Source organism: Mytilus galloprovincialis, chromosome 1, assembly GCF_965363235.1.
Source record: "Mytilus galloprovincialis chromosome 1, xbMytGall1.hap1.1, whole genome shotgun sequence".
Lineage (NCBI taxonomy): Eukaryota > Metazoa > Mollusca > Bivalvia > Mytilida > Mytilidae > Mytilus > Mytilus galloprovincialis.
Window position 1 is genome coordinate 96743045 of NC_134838.1, and position 23040 is coordinate 96766084.

A 23040-nucleotide genomic window follows, 5' to 3' on the forward strand; every position below is an offset into this window, starting at 1 on the left:
AAAAATCTTAAATTTTAAGCAGATTGATAATATAAACACATCTTCAAAGATACCAAACTTGTAGTATGTAACGCCAGACGCGCGTTTCGTCTACTTATAATAATAATCAGTTGAACGCTCGAACCAAATCAGTTGTAAGGCTATATCAAATACTAAGTTGAAGAATATTGAAAACAATAAATCCCGAAAAGTTGTGTTAAATGCGGCGATGACAATATATGCATTGGGTAAGAATAGTGTTTTGATTAATTTAAATTTATGTAAAAGGATATTTTGTAGAATGTGACCGTATCATGGATATTTCATGTCAACACAGAAGTGCTGGTGATCAACTGCACGAAACAATTCAATAACAAAGAGACATCAATTTGCCTTCCTGCTGTTATGATTAGAGAGGAACTGATTATAGCCTTAATAAGATTTAACCCGTGTTCTTAATAAAAAGCCTGGTATCGTTGAAGATATTTTATATTGAAAGGCTAACAAGAGAACAAACATCAATTGTTGATTGCCGTACGGAACCTTTTAGCTGCTTACTTTACGTCATTTGGTCTGTAGTTAATCGTGCCATATCTTTTTTAATACATGCAGCGAACAATTTAAAAAACAAAACTAAATCAAGACCATGAGTGATGTGCGTTTGTCAGGAAGAGTATTCATTTAAGTTGTTTAATATTTGTTTTCTGTGTAGAGGTTTTTAAAGACTGTTGTAATATTGTTTGTTTAGGTTTGTTTTTTTGCTAAAGTTTTTCATCCGTTTTTGCTTTTACTGCTCCCTTCTTGTCTCCTTGCTATTTTCGGGATGACAAAGAAATCAAATCCACCATATCTATATACCAACCTCATTGCTTAAAGTCTGTCAAAACATAAACAATTCTAATCAATTTTTAAAAATTTATTAAAATATTTTATAAACATCAACAAAATATATAACAATTAATAGATAATATAACTGCATTTACAATAACATTATGTTTTCTTATTTCGGAGGTAACAAAACTGTGTCAATGACATGGATGACGCCATTTGTGACGGGTACATTGGCCATGGTAACCTTGGCATCGTTTATCATCACACCACCTGAAAAATAAATGAAAGAAACAAATAGAAATTTTAAACAACTTCTTAGAACTGAAAAAAACTTTAGTTTGCAGTAACCATAGGATTAACGAGTTAAACGTATGGCAGAAACTATTGTCAATTTTTGGCAACGCAAGTGCCCATATGAAGACAGTACTGTCTTACATTAGCATCTATGCTGCGACATCAAAGGTGTTTCAAACAATCTCCATTTAGTAGAATTATAAACAATTAAAAAAATGTTTTAATAAACTATCAGACTTTGAATCAATAATGGAGACCTACTGTCCAACAATTCATTAACTGTACACATTTATTGCATAAATATTTTAAAGGGTAGATGTCAATGTGAAACAATCCTTTGAATAACTGTCAAGATAATAGAATGAATCCTAGGAAAATTCATTGTATTGTATTTTATATATGTGTAACTTATATTACCTGAACTTAATTCTACTTTTACTGATTTGCCCTCTACAGTTGGTACCATTCCGTTTGATAGCCCGACACTGTAGACTGTTCCCTTAACAACATGGTACGTCAGCACGTCTACAATATACGATGTAAAAGATTATATTTTTTTCAAGACATTGCATGTATTATTTCTACTAAAGTGTTTGAAGGACACAAACCAAGTCCCTCCCACAGCTGTTTATTCTGATTGGTATAATTGATAATAATTATGATAACACTAAATAGCTTAACTTTTTAAGAAATCAACGAAAGACCAATTTGGAACAATGCCTACAGATAACAAATAAAGTACCTTCTCTCTTTATTTAGATATTCATAACATTTTCTAAATACACACACACAAACAAACAAACAATTGTTCATTTATATATGTATGTGCTGTCTCATTGACATTAACCACACCCTGCCCGCCCTATGACGAACTCAAACTATTGAATCTTTGAATAAATCACCATCACAAATATTGTTCGTAAAGCAATTGTACGAAAAATTGTACAACAGATATTTGATTCTCTATACAAAACACGTATGAATGATTATGATGTATATAATTATCGTTTGTCAAAAAGCAGGTTAACGAAGGATATGGAAATTAATACACCTTAAAGTTTGACAAGTCTTACCGATGAGAGCTGTCTGGTTCTGTAGAAGTTTGTTAATTGCATCTGGTGGGAGTTTGTTAAATGCTTCATTTGTTGGTGCAAACAAAGTAAATGGGCCACCTACAAAACACACATTTTTGTTACTGTAAAGTAAAAATCGAGCGAATTATTTAGTACTGAATTAAGTATAAACCTATTTTCATAAAACTGGCAGCCAGTGTTAATAGCGTAAATCCCTATACTGGTATTGAAAAATCATTGTATTTGTCAAATAAAGATGAAAACATAATTGTATGATATTATTAAACAACTAGCTCTGGAGTTAGGTATCATTTAAGAAATAAAATGATGAAAACACGTAAACCTTTTTAAAATTGTCCGTTTATAAATTTTGAAATTATAAAGAAACTAAGGTTTCAACTCCCTCGTGCAAAGTTGACCATAGCAGTATTTTTTTGTCATATAGCTCTTCAAATGTTTCGGTACTTAAACATCCTCGGATTCCAAATATTTGGCTTTGAACGTGCTTGATGAAGGTAAATCCAGAAAAGTGCTTCGGACGAATAAAATTATTAAACGTGTTGTTTTCAATTTTTTACAAGGTAAAATAATGATAAATTATACTCCACTTGCATTAAGAGACCTATAGTGACAATTTAATACATGCATGTTCTGTTCATATGTGCAAGTTAATTTTTTACAGAAAAATAATAAGCTCTTGCATGTTTTGGGTTTAGATTTATTTTTTCAATCTATCTTTCTTTATCTACCGGGAAAGCTATTGCTGTAATGTGTACTGTGTAAAAGTCGATATATTTGCACATTTGCTTTATGGGTAACTTTCTTGTGAGAACGAAACTCTATCTCATTACTTTTTCTTTTATTATTTCCTGATAATGATGTGAAATAAAAAAGAATAGACTTGCATACACAAAAACATTGGAACATTTATAGTGATTGATAACAGCTGCGTATATAAATCCCTTTCCTTTCAACATTGGAACATTTATAGTGACTGATAACAGCTGCGTATATAAATCCCTTTCCTTTCAACATTGGAACATTTATAGTGATTGATAACAGCTGCGTATTAAAAATCCCTTTCCTTTCAACATTTGAACATTTATAGTGATTGACTACAGCTGCGTATATTAATCCCTTTCCCTTTTTTGGACAAAATTAAATACAAAATGATAGTTTTATTCATCCTACCTGATAATGTTGTCCCAAGATTAGCTCTAACTACTGCGTATACAAGACTCGAAAAATCTTTTTGACTTGCTGCAAACTGTACAATATTTTGAGTTGGGATCTCTGCAAGTACTTGGTCAATGACATGGATGACGCCATTTGTTGCATTTTGGTCAGCCAGTACTACCTTGCTCCCATCTACAGCTACTGTATGTGGGTTTAAAAAAGTATGTATGACGTTATTGCGAATTTACAAAAAGGCACGGATATTCCAAATGCTAATGGGTTTTGTTGAGGAATCTTGATTGTATATCATCTATTTGTTTCTGCCATTCTGTTTCAACTTATGATTTAAATCGCTCTTGTGGTATCTTTTAATCTTTGCTAATACCTAATGATGTTTTATTTCAAATTGACCATTGTGTATTTGTGTACGTGTGTCTGTTTGTTGAACAATTTGACATGCATCATTATGCATATATATATAATTGATGTCACAACATATTTGCAAACATATTTTATTTTGTTATAAACATCTATGACCTCGTACTTTTTAGTATTTTTATGAAATCTCAATGACCGCGATCCCATTTATGTAAATTCTACTGAGAGAGAATTAATAAAAGAAAATATATGAGTAGCTTTATATTAAGATAACAAGATGGGGTATAAAATGTCAATAAGACAACTATTCATTAAGACTAAAATATAAAGATGGAATAAATACAAATAAAATTGAGAACGGAAATAGGGAATATGTCAAAGAGACAACAGCCCAACCAAAGAGCAGACAACAGCTGAAGGCCACCAATGGGTCTTCAATGTAGCGAGAAACTCCCGTACAGGTTATCGAACCGTTCTCAACCATGAGCAAGGAACAAACTTACAAATACTACAACAAATGAGGGAAAATATACAACATATGAATTAGTTTTATGACTTTGGACATATACAAAAAGGTGGTAGAGTTGAACAGGTTTGCGACTTTACAGCCCTAACCTAACATGAACGGTGTTGTAACTCCACAACATAAGAACTGTGATAATGATCAGGAAAGAGCTTGATTCATCAGAGCACCCCTAAGTACAAATAACAAATTACTAAAGACAAAAGACATTTACAGCGGATTTCATTAAGTGTGTAGCGAAAGGTAATATTTTTGGTTAGTTTGCTTGTTAGCTTAACCGTGAAGTCATTATTAGGTCAGGTATACTGCCCTCCTTTTGAAGTAGCATAGTCCAACAGACAGATAGATTGGTTTTCTGTCGGACTAATCTATTCTTAAAGTAGGGTAGTTTACCTAACCTAACAATGACTTCACGGTTCAGCTAACAAGCAAGCTAACCTAAGATATTACCTCTGGCTACACACTCAATGGAATCCGCTGTAAAGTTATACCGATTACTGAGTACTAGCTGGTTATGCATTTTTTGAATAGATATGAGGAAGATAGAAAATGTTTGAAAGCAACAAATTTACCTGTCCGTAAATATTAATTCTAGCTTTTGCACCATTTAGCGTGGTTGCTGTCATATCATTGGTTAATTGACTTGAGTAAACTTTACCGCTCAAGACATGGAACAGCAGTACAGACTTCAGCAGTTGTTTGTCATTCATTAATTTATTTAAAACAGCTGGAGGTAAAGCTGCAAAGGCTGCATCAGTCGGTCCAAATACCGTAAATGGACCTGTAATTTGGAGAACAGCTAAACATTAGAAGACGACAGATACTTTTGTGTAGTAAAATTGCATACAACCTTGCAGTTTAATTTGGGCTTTTACCATTTTGTTTGCTCTAAATGTTCTTTTATTATTAAAATTAGACAAGAAATAATTATCATACAAGATCAAATGCCTTGTAAGACTTAGCTTTTGTCTGTTTGTACTATGCATGTTGCTACAATGGTAGCTAAATGTTACAATCATCTATAATAACACGAAGACCTAATATCAGAAATAACCACTGAAAAATGATAGTAATATGTTGAATTTAATAAAACAATCCAGGTAATACTAGTAAACATGATGCAGTCTGCTGCTAGAATTTTATAGCACGCCATACGTATTCCTAATCAAAAGCAAATTTTACTGGATATTTAAGAGTTGTTTTATTTAGATTAAAGCGTATCTTTGATGAAATTTTCATGAGGGAAACCTAGTACTAGCATATTTCTACCACAGAGACACCCACCACCATGATTCATTATAAATATTTGATATTTATTTCTTCTTTAATTTCCAATAAAAAGTAAAAGAATATTTGACTAACCTTGACCGGACAAAGTATCAGCAAGTCCTGCATCTGTGACTAATTTTACAAGAGTTTTAGCACCGAGTTTTTCTGCAAGTTCTGGTATTGTCTGTGCATTTGAAAGCACAAAACAGACCACTAACAAGATAATTTTCATGGTGCCAGTTACTTTATTATTCAACGTTAATAATCTCATTTGATTCGATATTCCTTTTATATCCAAAATTGCACGTTTCTATTCAGGCGACATGCCGATAATAGAAACAATTGTATAACATTGCTTTGGTAACACATGTGACAAGCAGTTTGACATAATAGTTACGACACCAAGATTCCTCTGTCAAGAACCTGTTCTTAACCTAAGGTTGCAAATCCATAAATAAATAGTGACCTTATACGAGGTTAGGTACTTTTTAGTTCTGATGTCCTCAAATGCTTTATTTATTTGATTCTCGTACTTTTAATGTCGAGCGTACCTTATGAAGGATGTATTTATTTATTGAAATTTGATCTTTAGATTAATGAATTTTCCCTCATGTATAGCTCTGATTTTTCTTATCCGATTTTGGATTTACTTTTTGGCCCTTTTTATCAGCTCTTCCATGTTTGTTTCATTAGATTTTGGAAGTTTTGCATTTGATTTAATGATTTCTTTTTTCTAAAATGTGCATTGATCTTCATCAGTAAATTGGTATCGTTAATGTTGATATTGCAGACACATATGTACACTGGAGTTAGTATCTTAGCACTAATTTTACCTATAGTACTTATTGTACATAAGTATTGCTATGATATAAAGTAAAACTTTGCATATTAACTTGTTTGTGTTAAACAAGCACACTTTTACTCATTTGTCTTTGAACAAGTCTACTTTGATTTATAAACAACTTTAACTTATCAAGTATTTTTTTAAAATAACCCGAAGAACAATAACTATAATATTGTGAGAAATTTAAGAAACATGTGTTGAGCTATTCACATTATTCAACGATTGGCAATAAATATGTGTTTATAATCTAAGAATCATGCTAATGCGGGCATACTTAAACACAGGTTTCATAATCACTAACTAGATAAAGTTGAACACATGTATGATCTCTCATCGTATTTGTCTGGTTTAATTCCGTTGATTTTGGAATCTATTAGTAGTAGGTGTCATTGCTTGTGAACTCCACGTTCAAATAATTTGTCAGTGATATAGTTTTGGAGGTTTAGATTAGAGTGAAAATTTTAGAAAGAAAGATTTACGATATATTGAGTTTATAGATATTTTTCTAATGTATGTAGCTTAAGGGTTTGGTTTACTTGCTAGCTTTGTATGTATAAATGTTTGTTCAGCATTGTAATTGAGATCGACATATGCAATCAATAGATAGGCAGGCCATCAACGTGTATAATGTTATTGGATGCTTGAGCAAACATTCATACATACAAAGCAATCAAGCCAACAAAACCTGTTATCTACATGCATTAGAAAAAAAAGAAAGACATACTGCCAAATCAATGAACATGTGTTCCTTAATTGTTATATGATGTCCTTTTGTTCGCATTTAGGTTTAGAATGAAATTCAAAACAGTGTGGCTGTGGCCATTGATTGACACATTAAATTCATCCATTGACTGGGACAATTTAGGTGAACGTTTGTATGTAACGACCATTGCTCACTGTGTACTTTTTAAAGACACTTAAACTATGGGGTCACCAAAGGTTCTCAACACCTTAATAAAGTAATTCGAAAAAAAATAATCAGAAATAACACGATGTTTTGATTTATATCAATTATATAAATCAAAACATAAAGGTTATTCCTGATTAATTTTTCGAATTATTTTATAATTAAAGGAGTTAAGAAACCTTTGGTGACCCCACAGTTTAAATGTCTATCGTAGGTACGTCGTGAACAGTGGTCGTTACAGACAAACGTTCACGTAAATTGTCCCAGTCAATGGATGAATTTAATGTGTCAATCAATGGTCACAGCCACACTGTTTTGAATTTCATTCTATATAAGACTTGAATGTGTATTTTGTTTTAGCCTTTTTAATATATGATTTCCACTCTATAAATAAAGTATTGAAGTGTTTCTACGGGTCAACACATATATTTTTGGTATATTTGATTGTCGAAATACGCATCTGGTACCGATATATGAGTATCGTTTACGCTATTTCTATCACTGGGTCGTGGTCTCTGCTGTCGGAATGATAGCCCATAGGGTATCACCAGCACATTAGCCAGCACTTCGGTACTGCAATAAAATAAAGGAATGCATCTACATCAAGCACAGAACTATTTTTTTTTACCGACTTGGTCCGAGACCACCATTGTCGTCCCTTGATTTTCGTTGTTCACAAATATAGTCCCTAGTGTTGACAGTGGGTTACTTGCCATTAATTTTTATACCCCTTCCAAATTTATTTCTCCATGTTCACTGCCTCAAATTGCAAGAAGGGGGTTGAAATTACACTGTAAAAAAATTTGGGTCCAGAATTTTAAAGGAAAGTAGTGATTTGGTCCAGCTGAAAAAGGTTGAAAATGAGCACTTCGGAAGCTGTCAAAAGATTTCAAGACGCCCTAAACATAAAATTGGCCATATTTTGAGTTAGAGGCGATGAAGTTTTCTATAAATTTGATATAATTTGTCCCAAAAGTAGTACAACACACTGTAAAAGTTTCTTTGAGAAAGCGCAGGTGGGATTTTTTTTATTTTCATTTATGTTCTAAAAGAAATGCACTACGAATTAATTGTGTTCTCGGACCACTTGGGCTATACATTTTGTCCTTTTTGGTTTATAGCTCTTCATCTTTTTTATAAACTTCGGATTTTCAAATATTTTTAATATAATGAATTGTTGAAATGCGCATTTGGTGCGGAAAATTGGTACCGTTTATATTATCATAATCCATTTTTTGGTTTTGATCATGACTGAAGAGATATTAATTGAAAGTTTCAGTAATGTGTTTTCGTCAGTACACATGTCTGTCTTTATGAAATGTAAATTAAATAATAGCAAAACATACATAACCTGATTCGAATCCAAATTGTTTCAGGAATGTAATACTTAAAAAGACTATAATTTAAAATGGTGTTTGAGCTTTCTTAACCTTTTTCATGAACGTACATAATGAAAGTTATTCTAGTGTTCGTTCATTTTTTAAATATATTTTCTGACAAGCACAGACGCATTTACGATTTGCTTCCGCACTCTGCTGTTTTCTTCTACAGGTGCAATCTTACTGTGCCATTAATTTCATGTGTTATCTGTCACCTTCCACTACCTTGGTCTCAATCCAGTTGAAGTTCATAATCACCATGGCCTCGTCTATTTTTACTGGAACTTATTAAGGTTCTACTTACTTTGGTCAAATGTCTTTATTCAAGTGTGCAAACAACTCAAAAACCTTTAATGGTTTGTTATAATTGCTACCAATTTCCAACCTCCCATTTTACATTTTCAAATAATTTATCTTTTTTGACTGGTTTAACTGATAACTGCAAGCATTTCGGATGAATGTTAATCCATAAATGTAATCTAACATAGCAAACTAAAAGCGTTGAACATGCATGATTCACTGCTTTAATGTATATATCATTGTGTCTTTATTTTGGTTTGCTTTTTTGCCTATATATATCTTAAAATGTTCCAATGCGTGTCCCAAGTATATATGTCAATATAAACATATTTGTTTTGCAACCTCCTGAATATGTTCCAATTTCATATTCCTCATTTCAAAATGCAAATTAGGCCATTACATTATTTTAGTATTTTTCTAAATGTCGAATTTATTCTTTTAGAATTTAAACTGTAATCTCTGAATTATTGACTTTAATCGTGAAATAATGAACTTTGCTCTTGAAATTTTTATTATAAATCTCATTCATTATTAACTCAAATCATCTATTTTTATTTTTTTTAAATTTCACTAAGCAGTCATTTTCGGAAACAGTTTTTTTTTAAGACAAATACCAAAAAAACTTTAGATTTCAAAAACGTGGTCGATTTAAATTTCGAAATTTGGCAAATTTCTTAGAAAAGAGGGGCGAAAGATACCAGAGAGACATCTAAACTCGTAGATAAAAAACAAACTGACAACACCATGGCTAAAAAAGAAAAAAAAAACAAACAGACAGACAAATACTGGTACACAAAGACACAACATAGAAAACTAAAGACTAAGCAACACGAACCCCACCAAAAACTGGGGGTGATCTCATGTGCTCAACATGTGGCACCCGTCGTGTAATCTTCAAGGATATTTGCCAAAGTTAAAATGTATATTTTCTAAAAGAAAATTAGTTTCAAATTGAATAAAATGAAGTTGATAATTCCTAGAATAAAGTTGCCAGCATCAAACTAAGATAGCAGTTGCAAAATACAAGTAAACATTTGATTTTTTTTTGTATATAACACGTTTCCGTAGCGTACACAACTTTTGGGGTTAATGCACAGTTGGCAACTCTCATTGGCAATCATTTCACGTATCCTTATTTTTATATTCGGAGATATAGACAAGTTTCTTAACTTTACCTTAGTGATTTAAATAGAGATTAATAATGGCCTTTCCATATCGACCCGGATATCATCCCGAGACCCCTATATCAGCCCGAGACGGATACCCGGGCCGATATGGATAAGGCCATGTATTAATCTCCTTATCATATACTTCCGACAATTGTTTTATGTAAGGCAAATAACAAATGAAATAACTAAAGCAGTCTAAAACTTTACAAAGAAGTTAAATTATGCATCCAGTATAAAATACTCTATAATTGTCCAACAATAGCAGATCCTGTAAATCGGATAAACTATCATCATTGAGAAAATCTATATCATTGGATTTTCATGTTTACATCTGTTTTACAATAACAGCTGCTTTTACCACTGTATCCAATACACTTTATAGCTCTCCGTCCGCTATTAATGTTCACAAAAGTCCCGTAAAATGTTGACGTCATAATAAAAAAAACATCTGACGCCACAATGGAAATTTTTTTGTTATTCTATTTAACGATTAACGTGCAGTGAAATAAATTTTGTTCACGTCTGTGTTATTATCGCCGCCATCTTGTTTACATTGGTTACGAAAAGAAGTTCGGTCAACGTCGTCTATCGAAAAATAACCAACGTCAAAATCAACAACCGGAAGTCCTCTCGACCAATATTATCAACGTATTCCCAGGAAATGTGAAAATAGCACAAAAATTAGAGAAAAATTATTTCATGTTAACACAGAAGTGCTGACTACTAGACTGGAGATAACATTAGGGAAGAAATGTCACCTACTGGTGGTTGTAAAAACTCATTAAAATTACCAGGCTTACAATGTGTGATATATACACATCATATGAACATTTCCATTTTACGAATAACGTGTCTAGATAATATCAAATCAAACGTGTTAAAACAGAGCGATGAATAAAAGCAACAGTAGTATACTGGTGTTCATAATTCATAAATCGATTGAGAAAAAACAAATCCAGATTACAAACCAAAACCAAATGAAAGAAACTATAAGAAGAAAACAAAGGGACATCATGAACACCGAAGTGCAACAAGAACAGACGGAAATATACATATAAACGAATTATTAGATAACAACTGCCATATTCCATGAGACAAACCAATAACAAAGAGACATATCATTTTTCTTTTCTGCCGTCTTGTTTCCACTTGAAGCGCAACTTATGGTTTTTACTTAGACCGAAACCCGTTGCCAAAATCAGAAGCATTGTATCGTGGATGGTATATTTTATCCAGAGGCTTACAAGAAAACAAATATAAATGGTGAAGGCTGTTCAGTGACGTTACGTTGCTTGTACTTCTTTTGATCTCTGATGGAGAGTTGTCTCTTAGACAACCATGCAACATCATATTATATATATATATATATATATATACAGCGAACAATTAAAACATGAGTTGTATTCGGTGTTCAGTAAGAAAGAGTATTTATAGTCAGCTACACTTACGATTTGGTTGTTCGAAGTTATTCAACCTTTAGCTGTGTGTGCTGTTTTTGTAAGATATTTTGTATTTTGTTTGTTTTTTGTTTTGTGTTTGGCAGCCCTTTTAACCTTGTTGTCGAATGCCCCCTTCGTATCTTTGTCCCTATTTCGTGATGCCGAGTGGTCAAATTTACAGAGTATATATGTTAGACTCAGATCGACGTCCGGCCTCTAATGGACGTCCGTTTCTCAAATTGACGTCCAAATCTGACGTCAAATTCTCAAATCGACGTCCAATATTTTGATACTCTAATCGACGTCAAATGTGACGGCATGTATTGACAAAACTACGTCCGATTGGTTGTAGTCGTCTTTAATCAATGTCCAATATCAATAATTAATAAAGTACTGGATTTAATTGCTTACACTTAAATATGTACATGTTTGTGTGGTTTAAACATTTATACATAATTTCCATATAGATATTTTTGAACCCGAAATAGTTATCATGCATATTAAAGTTTCTCTCGATAAAAAGTTAATCGAATCGATCTTCATAGCGGTGTGTCATTCATATTCATGATAATAAATGGTTTGTGTCTGTCATATTTGTTTTTTCGGATTTTTTTTAACAAATAAGACTGTCAATTTTATAATTTGAATTGTTCACATTATTCATGTCATACCACATCTCCTTATTTTCATGTAATCTCTAAAAATTAAAACTAGAGGCTCTAAAGAGCCTGTGTCGCTCACCTTGGTCTTGTGCATATTAAGTGCCAGTCTTTGTAAGAATCAGGCAATTTAGGTAAAAATCAAAACATGATCAGAAAAAACCCACTGAGCTAATTATGCTATTTAATACTAATCATCATCCTGAGTTAAAAATAATTGGTCTTTCGTTTGTGTGTGTCTGGTAATATCAAATAACTTGGTTAGAAAATTGGTTAGAATGATAGCAAATTACAGAGTTATCTCCCCTTATTCGTTAATTTCTAGAGCATTTCAACCAAATTGTATCTTCCAATACCAGAACGGAAAACAGAAATGAAAGTTATTTTTGTGCATAACTACATTTTATGAACTGAAATCAATGTCAAATTGGGTGGTTTTTTTTGGTCATGTTTTCACCACTGCCTGATTCTTAGGCAGACTGGCACTTAAACAATCGACACAGATAAATTCATGACTGATTGTGTTTTGGTGATGGTGGTGTGTTTGTAGATCTTACTTTACTGAACATTCTTGTTGCTACAATTATCTCTATCTATAATGAACTTGGACCAGTAATTACAGTGGAAAATATTTTCTAAAAATTCACAAAAATTTATGAAAAATGTTAAAAATTAACTATAAAGGGCAATAACTCCTTAAGGGGTCAATTGACTATTTTGGTCATGTAAACTTATTTGTAGATCTTATTTTGCTGAACGTTATTGCTGTATACAGTTTATCTCTATCTATAATAATATTCAAGATAATAACAAAAAACAGCAAAATTTCCTTAAAATTACCAATTCAGGACAGTAACCTAACAACGGGTTGTCCGATCCATGTAAAAATATCAGGGCAGATAGATCTTGACCTGATAAACAATTAAACCATGTCAGATTTTCTCTTAATGCTTCGGTTTTTGAGTTATAAGCCAAAAACTGCATTTTACTCCTATGTTCTATTATTAGCCGTGGCAACCATTTTGGTTGGATGGCCGGGTGACCGGACACATTTTTTAAACTAAATACCCCAAAGATGATTGTGGCAACGTTTGGAATAATTTTGCCCAGTAGTTTCAGAGGAGAAGATTTTTGTAAAAGATTATTAAAATTTACGAAAAATGATTAAAAATTGACTATAAAGGGCAATAACTCCTAAAGGGGTCCACTGACCATTTCGGTCGTCTGACTTATTTGTAAATCTTACTTTGCTGAACATTATTGCTGTTTACAGTTTATCTCTATCTATAATAATATTCAAGATAATAACCAAAAACAACAAAATTTCCTTAAAATTACCAATTCAGGGGCAGCAACCCAACAACTGGTTGTCCAATGAATCTGAAAATTTCAGGGCAGATATATCTTGACCTGATTAACATTTTCACTATTGTCAGATTTGCTCTAGATGCTTTGGTTTCAGAGATAAAAACCAAATTCTACATTTTACCCCTATGTTCTATTTTTAGCCATGGCGGCCATCTTGGTTGATTGACCGAGTCACGCCACACATTTTTTAAACTAAATATCCCAAAGATGATTGTGGCCAAGTTTGGATTAATTTGGCCCAGTAGTTTCAGAGGAGAAGATTTTTGTAAAAGATTACTAAGATTTACGAAAAATGGTTAAAAATTGACTATAAAGGTCAATAACTCCTAAAGGGGTCAACTGACCATTTCGGTCATGTTGACTTATTTGTAAATCTTACTTTGCTGAACATTATTGCTGTTTACAGTTTATCTCTATCTATAATAATATTCAAGATAATAACCAAAAACAGTATAATTTCCGTAAAATTACCAATTCAGGGGCAGCAACCCAACAACCGGTTGTCCGATTCATCTGAAAATTGTAGGCAGATAGATCTTGACCTGTTAAACAATTTTACCCCCATGTCAGATTTGCTCTAAATGCTTTGGTTTTTGAGTTATAAGCCAAAAACTGCATTTTACCCCTATGTTCTATTTTTAGCCATGGCGGCCATCTTGGTTGGTTGGCCGGGTCACGCCACACATTTTTAAACTAGATACCCCAATGATGATTGTGGCCAAGTTTGGTTTAATTTGGCCCAGTAGTTTCAGTGGAGAAGATTTTTGTAAAAGTTAACGACGACGGACGACGACGGACGACGGACGACGACGACTACGACGACGGACGACGGACGCCAAGTGATGGGAAAAGCTCACTTGGCCCTTCGGGCCAGGTGAGCTAAAAATGAAATCACAACCTGTTTACATATAAGGTCTAGTATGACAATGTTATAATGCCTTTATCACAGACAGTTTTGAATTGTTCACATTATTCATGTCATACCACATCTCCTTATTTTCATGTAATCTCTAAAAATCAAAAAAAATGATATCACAACCTGTTTACATATTAAGTCTAGTATGACAATGCTATAAATCTTTAACAAAAAAAACCCCCATTTTTCAAAAATAGATCCTATTTGTCACACATGATATGTTCAAAGGTCTAAAGATTTCAGCTGCTGTCGGTTCTGGTCAACTTTGTATTTTGTGTCCAAACCGGACGTTGATAAAAGACCCTAAAAAATTGGACGTCGATTAGATCAGCCAAAACATGGACGTCGATAAGATAAGCATACAATTGGACGTCGATTTGGAATGTTATTTTATTGTGACAACAGATTTGGACGTCGATTTGAGGAACGGACGTCGATTAGAGACAGGACGCCGATCTGAGTCTTATATATATATGTCGTTTTCTTTTCTTTGACTTTGGGTTTTTATTTACGTATTCTCACATGCCATTTATCAATATGCAAGTACATGTATAAGTGTGTAAGTACAGCAATTTATCATTTTACTATTAATTTATATTGCACATCGATTAGAGAAGACTTCGTGTTCGTGTTGTGTACTATTGTTTTTCTGTTCGTCCTTTTCATTTGTAGCCATGGCGTTGTCAGTTTATTGTCGATTTATGAGTTTGACTGTCCCGCACGTCGATCTGAGTCTAACATATATACCAGTTTCATTGCTTCAATCTATCAAAACATTAACAATGCTATTCAAGTTATGAATTTATTTAAATATACTTAAAACATTAACTAAATATATAACAATCTACAATAGAACTGTATTTACAATAACATTATCATGTTTTCTTATTTCGGTGGTAACAAAACTGTGTCAATGACATGGATGACTCCATTTGTGACGGGTATATCAGCCATTGTAACTTTGGCATCATTTATCATCACACCACCTGAAAAAATAAATAAAAGAAAAGATATAAACCTATCATAAAAACGAATAAAGTTTTATTCTTTCAGCTCCAGCACTAGAAAAAAAATTAAGCTTGCACGGGTCATATGATTTGTAGGTTAAAACAGATGAAGTTTATAATTGTCAAATTTTGTAAATAAGATTACCATATCAGGACAGACCCTGTCTTTAATTAGCAGTAACGCTGTGACGCAAAAGGTGGTTCAAATAAAATCCACTTAGCTCAATCTTAAGGAATTGTCCAATAATTCATTAAATTGACACAGTTCTTACAATATATAAATAATATTAGGTAAATGTCATTGAGAAACACTCTTTGGAAACACTGTCAAGGGCCATGAAATAAATCCTAGGCATATTCATTGTATTTGCTGTTTTATATACTACGTATATGTAACTCATATTACCTGAACTTATATCTACTTTTACTGATTTACCCTCTACAGTTGGTACCATTCCGTTTGATAGTCCGATACTATAGACTGTTCCCTTAACAACATGATACGTTAGCACCTCTACAACGTAAATGTAATAAATTACATTTTTGTCAACAAATAGACACATATTGTTTCTACGGAAGTGTTTAATACACATTCAAAGTACACAAACAGTGTTTCTTTACTACAATTTCTTCTCAATGATAAAATAAATAACAAATTAATCGCGCTTAATAGCTAATCTGTATAAAAACTCAACGAAATACCACTTGATTGAAAATTTTAGCAATGTCTACAGATGATCCAATGCATTATTCTTTCAAGATCTAGATAGTCGTGACATTTTCTAGATATACAAATCAAAACAATGTTATTTGTCTAGTTGGTTGTGAGTGTACTACCTCGTTGACTTGTACTACGTCCCTTTCCTTCATAATACGAACTCAACATTATAATAAAAACATTATGGTATAACAGATAATATATTTTTTATACAACGCTGGCTTCCTTAATGCATATTATAATTGATTGCTAAAATGCAGTATGGATAATGATAAGGAATTGTTACAACTTAATGTTCTACAAGTCTTACCGATGAGAGCTGTCTGGTTCTGTAGAAGTTTGTTTATTGCATCTGGTGGGAGTTTGTTAAATGCTTCATTTGTTGGTGCAAATAGAGTAAATGGGCCACCTACAAAATACATATTTAATTTTTTTTTGTTACTTTCATGTAAGAATACTGCAAAAAATACAGTAGTAAAGTTTAGCATGAACCGTTTTACTTAAAAATCAGCATTCGGTATTAAAAGCGAACATTCATAAGTTTATCTAAGAAAATCATAATGTCAGTATTTGTCAAAGAGAGATGAAAAATATTATTGTAGAATATAACAAAACAAGTTACCATCACAGAAGGTCGGTAGCATCTAAAAATCAAAACAATGAAAAAAGATAAATAAAAAATACTGAACTCCGAGGAAAATTCAAATCGGAAAGTCCCTAATCAAATTGCAAAATCAACTGAAAAGCAATTAACAAAGGATAAATACAATTTCGACAGAATGATAAACTGTTTTGTATTAAAAAGAAAGACATTTTTAAATAGTTCGTTTCAATTTATGTTGGTGTTTGTTTTTGTTGCACGTCAGTGTTCCTGTTGTGTTCTTATAGTTGGTGTGTTTCCTACGGTTTTTTGTTTTTTAAACTTCGGATTTGTTTTCCCTCAATCGATGTATAACTTTTGAACACCGTTATAATGTTGACATTTTCGTACGATTGTTTTTATTTTTATATACGCTTCCTTTTAAGAATAAAATTACCTCCTTAATTTTTGCTGTTCATTTCCCTATGAATAGTGACAAATCAAAAAGAAAAGAATTGCATTCCAACACAAAATCATTGATACATTTGATTTGACTAAAATAGCCCCGTCTAAAAACAATTCCTTTGGATATACGTAATTACAAATGGACACTTTCACCTATTTTACCTGATAATGTTGCTCCAAGTCTCGCACTAACTACTAAGAATACAAGACTCGAAAAATCTTTTTGACCTGCAGCAAACTCTACAATATTTTGAGTTGAGATCTCTGCAAGGACTTTGTCAATTACATGGATGACACCATTTGTTGCATTTTGGTCGGCCAATATTACCTTGCTCCCATCCACAGCTACAGTCTGAAGGTTTACAAAATAAAAAAAATTACAGTTTTGCTATTTTACCCAAAAAAGTATGAAGATACCAAATATTACTTGGTTCATGTTTTTGAAGAATCCCGTTTGTCTTTTGGTCTAGTTTCTTTCTGTAAAACTATTTGTCTTACCTCACCTGATGATTTTATTTACCCTACTTTGCTGCATTCTTGTGATCTTTTCATTAAAATTAATCTTTGTATATGTGTCGTTGTGTCTGTTTGTTGAAAGACTTTACAATTAATGACTGCAATATAATTTTTGTAAGTATTTTTAAAGAGAATAATCAGAATATATATGCAAGTACCAAAATAAGGAGGTGGATGATTCTCAATGAGACATCAATCCATTATTACCAAAAGACAAATATGTAAATTATCATGTCAATGTATCGCATTCAAGAATGAGCCCAACCTATACTGTAAAAGACAAATAACAAAAAGACACAGGACACTAATTACATATTTAAGAGAACTAATTGAACGCAAAAGAATTACCTGTCCGTAAATGTTAACTCTGACTTTTGCACCATTAAGTGTGGCTGCTGTCATATCATTGGTTAACTGACTTGAGTAAACTTTACCGCTCAAAACATGGAACAGCAGTACAGATTCTAGCAATTTTTTATCATTCATTAATTTATTTAAAACAGCTGGTGGTAAAGCTGCAAAGGCTGCATCAGTGGGCCCAAATACCGTAAATGGACCTATAATGTAGAGAGAAAAGGTAAAATAAAAAATAATAAAAATACCGAACTTCAAAGAAAATTCAAAACGGAATGACCATTATCAAATGGTATAATCAAAAGCTCAAACACATCAAACCAATGGAAAACAACTGTCATTTTCCTGAATTGGTACAGTTTTTTCCTGAATTGGTACAGTCATTTCATTATGTAGAAATGTTAGATTTAACGTTTAAAAGCTACCTGAAACTCTCACTTGATTGACAGTCGCATAAAAGTCAAGTTTACTGACAAATATGTTTAAGCAAAAACCACCAGACATGATGTCAAAAAGTGGGGTTCAACAATTGAGCTATAATGTTAAATAAAAACAACCAGCTATGTCAACAAAGAAAAAAAGGCATAAAAACAATCTATAAACAAGGCAAATATGAAAGACAAGGAAACAAAAAAGACAAGCAGAATAAGACAATGGGGTGATGCATAAATAAATAAATAAATAAATAAATAAATAAATAAATAAATAAATAAATAAATAAATAATCTTTATTTCAAGAGGATGATCCCATTAGTTAAAACTAATCTTCCTGAGTGTCCTCAAAATAATAATAACATATTTATAAGTACATAGAGTATTATAAAGTTATATTATACACAATATACAATTGTATTTAAATAATAATGAAAAAGCATATTAATTTGCACAATTGATGAAAAATTTGTAACATTTTGTTTTAAAAGAAACAAGTGTATTACTCATTTTTATTTCATTTGAACCGAGTCACGTCAAAATGATATTACTAAACATGAACTACAAAGAATAAAAATACATATTCACAGACAAACAAATAACAGACTATACCACATACTTAACATGTAAAGATAAAAAATATTATTAAAGACAAAAAAAAAAAGAACACTATTACACATATTAAACATCGTATAAAGAACAGTTAAGAATAAGTAAACGGTTGATTCGTTTGTGAAGTAAAACTACATGTTCATTATAGTATATATTTGAGATTTTACCATTTTATTTTGTCTGGTTGTTCTTAAACTACTATTGAAATTTGTAATTACATTTCAGAAATAAAAAGTATTACCTGATCATATGAGTTGCAAATTTTTATTTGTTAGTAATGCTTGTTGATCCAATGGACATTATTTTTTTTATGTGAAATTTTAATACAACGAAAACACTTCATACTAATTATTTTGCTGTAACAAACGAAGAAGGATTTTTTAGGAGTACTTAAAATATAAAAAAAAACGCAAACGAATAATCTAAATATTTGATGAATATTGTCTGCAGGATTGTTTTTCTATAAATTTCCTTAAACAGTTAAAAAAAAAATACATGACTTACCTTGACCGGACAAAGTATCAGCAAGCCCTGCATCTTTGACTAAGTTCACAAGAGTTTTAGCTCCAAGCTTTTCTGCAAGTTCTGGGATCGTCTGCGCATTAGAAAGCACAAAACAAACCACTAACAAGATCAGTTTCATGGTGCCAGTATTTGATTATTCAACGTTAATAATTTCGCTTGATTTGTTATTCCTTTTATATCCAAAATTTATCCCTTTCCCATTCAGGCGACATTGTTTCTGTTGATAACGGAAACAATTGCATAATGTTGCTCTAGTAATTCATGTGACAAGAAGACTGACACATTAGTTTAGACGTATTTTGGTTATGGCAATCTAATCTTTGGAATTCCAAAGTATTTGTTCTTAACATAAGGTCGCAAATACCTGAGTTAATTTTGTCCTTATACTATGTAGAACACTCTTTGGTTCTGATGTCCTTAAATACTTTATGTAGTTTGCTTCTCGAACTTTTAAATTCGAACGTACCTTATGAGATCACCCCTAGTTTTTGGTGGGGTTCGTGTTGTTTATTCTTTAGTTTTCTATATTGTGCCATGTGTACTATAATATTGTTTGTCTGTTTGTCTTTTTCATTTTTAGCCATGGCGTTGTCAGTTATTTTCGATTTATGAGTTTGACTGTCCCTTTGGTATCTTTCGTCCCTCTTTTATGAAGGATGTATTTTTTCTGTTGAAATTAAGTAATGTATCTCCCTCATGTAAAGCTGTGTTTTTTTTATTCGTTTTGGCTGTATATTTTGTTCATAAGTACGGAAGCCGATAAGGGCCATTCAAAAAAAAATTATGTCGTTATTACGACATAGCATGTCGTAATTTCGACATAACATGTCGTTATTACGACATCGCGATGTCGTTATTTCGACATAACATGTCGTTATAACGACATCGCTATGTCGTAATTTCGACATAACATGTCGTAATTTCGACATAACATGTCGTAATAACGACATCACTATGTCGTAATAACGACATCACTATGTCGTAATAACGACATCGCCATATATATAAAAGAATATGTATTATGATTGCCAAAAACTACCGTAATACGGAAGCCGATAAGGGCCATTCAAAAAAAATATTTTATGTCGTAATTACGACATAGCATGTCGTAATTTCGACATAACATGTCGTTATTACGACATCGCTATGTCGTAATTTCGACATAACATGTCGTTATAACGACATCGCTATGTCGTAATTTCGACATATCATGTCGTAATAACGACATCACTATGTCGTTAAAATGACATAGCTATGTCGTAATAACTACATCGCTATATATAAAAGAATATGTATTATGATTGCCAAGAGACTAAATGACACAGAAATTAACAACTATAGGTCATCATAATGCCCCCAATAATTAGAAAAGCCCCACATAGTCAGCTATAAAAGAGGGAGGAAAGATACCAGAGGGAGAGCCCCCGAAATGCTGTGTGGCAGACAGTGTTATTAATTAATTATTAGCTCCCTTGGTAAAACTCCAAATTTCATATTTAATGTATTTCATTGTTAAATAATTTACATGAAGCTTAATAAGTACATATTTGTTAATTGCATAGCTTTTGCTATTTGAATTCATTGGTTAAAGATTTTTTATTTATATTGTAAAGTTTAATATTTGCATCATCGCAAAATCTTTGGTTACCTTCTTTGGATACCTTCAGTGAGAAACTTATATATTTTTAAAATACTATCTAAGTTTTATAAGATACCTGCCGTGGAAGGGCTGTAAAGCCAGACAAGTTTAAAATAAACAAATAAGACGTGGAAGTATATGAGGACTGACATTGCAAGCCAAGCATTCCATCTCCCTATATATAAGCGCAAACTACAGGGTTTCTTGTAATAAGGGTGAATTGAAGTATTGATAGCTCTATTTCTACTTTCAAACGTTGGGCACGACGTTACACTTTAACATGCGGCGTCGAAGAGGGTTTTTGACTTCGTTTAATTTTTGCAAGTTTTATTCGGTTTTTTATATTGTTGGTTGATTCTGGTTCTGTTCGTTTTGTGATGTCATTTTATCAAAAATTACTTCGAGTTGTGGAAATCGATTTTATAATGTTTACCCTTTAAGTTATTTCAACTAAAAATGCAGTACTGTCGCAAGTAATGTAGGAAGGAAAGATAGGACGGAAGTACATGTATACGGTTTTCCATATTTTGGTTTTATCATAGGATGTTTAACTTTCAAGGTGCATATCATCTGTCATTGTAAAATTTCTCTATCTTAATTCAACCAATACAAATATATCTGACACTCTGCAAGTAAATCGAACATTTTTACCCTTGGTTAAATTTGAATAGAATTGTATTTTCCCTGGCACATAAGTTGTCGAAATACACCCCTTCAATTACTTGAACCTTGGCTTGAGAATTATTTCCCAAGTCATCTATAGCGTTTAACTTCTGATATACATTGTAAAATATAGTAATCTACCCCTGGATCGTCCGCGAAAACGGCAAATATAATCCCGGGTTTTTATTAATTCGATGAAACGGTTTTCGTTGCTGTTTGGGATTCGTCTTTCAATTACCTCCATTTCATGCACAAGTTTATATTGACGAAAAGTTCCGGCTTCGCTAGTACAGGAACTATTTTCATCACGACCTTTATAACATGAATAGCAGGACGAATCGCGAAGTAAAACATTCCGTGAACTGGTATTAAGTCTTTTAATATTGGTGATTGCACCTTACTGAAGTGACGACTTTAAATGATCTATTTCGGAGTACTTCCGCAACATAAATTTCAATTCGCATTTTACATTTAGAGGACTGTCTTGGTGTCTCCAATTTGTCTTTGCAAAAGTTGGACGAAGTTCATGTAATGGGATGTTTTCCCCATTTCCCAATTCTTTTAAATAAATCGTTAAAAGCTATAAACGATTAATAAAAATTGCAAAATTTAACCTGTGTCGAACCTATGTCCCCGGGCGGAGTCTATAGCAACATGCACTATTCTTTTTTTTCGGCAGCAATCATCAACCTCTTTTTCCAAATGTCATACCACGATTTGTTTTAATTATCATGAACATTTAATTGAAACTTTAGCACATGTAACGTCGGAAATTAGCGTCTTTAGGATTTTAGACGTTTTCAGACGTTTGGACAAATTGGCTACTGTTTTGTAATGTGTGGAAGCATTTTATTCCTTTAAGACCCAAATATGTAGGTAATAAGAAAAGAATCTTGGCATTTTTTACTCTTCGTGTATCTAACTTTTGTTTTTATCAATTATAAAAAATACGCGTTAACTGCTTTGAAAAATGAAATATCAACTTGGACAAAATGGCTACCGTTTGAAAAACGACTGTGTAGAGA

The 23040-nt window shown here is 32.3% G+C and overlaps 1 protein-coding gene across 1 annotated transcript; it reads right to left on the reverse strand.

The window, feature by feature from the left end:
* Positions 1–880: 880 nt before the first annotated feature.
* Positions 881–19960, reverse strand: LOC143063278 (transforming growth factor-beta-induced protein ig-h3-like). Its single transcript, XM_076235370.1, has 12 exons — positions 19693–19960; positions 18139–18347; positions 17437–17626; positions 16540–16638; positions 15918–16025; positions 15393–15490; positions 5617–5833; positions 4827–5035; positions 3369–3558; positions 2178–2276; positions 1522–1629; positions 881–1080 (listed from the first exon to the last, which is right to left on the reverse strand). The coding sequence occupies exons 1-12, from the start codon at positions 19829–19831 to the stop codon at positions 980–982; spliced, it is 1767 nt and encodes a 588-aa protein (XP_076091485.1). The 5' UTR covers positions 19832–19960; the 3' UTR covers positions 881–979.
* Between the last annotated feature and the right edge of the window lie 3080 nt (positions 19961–23040).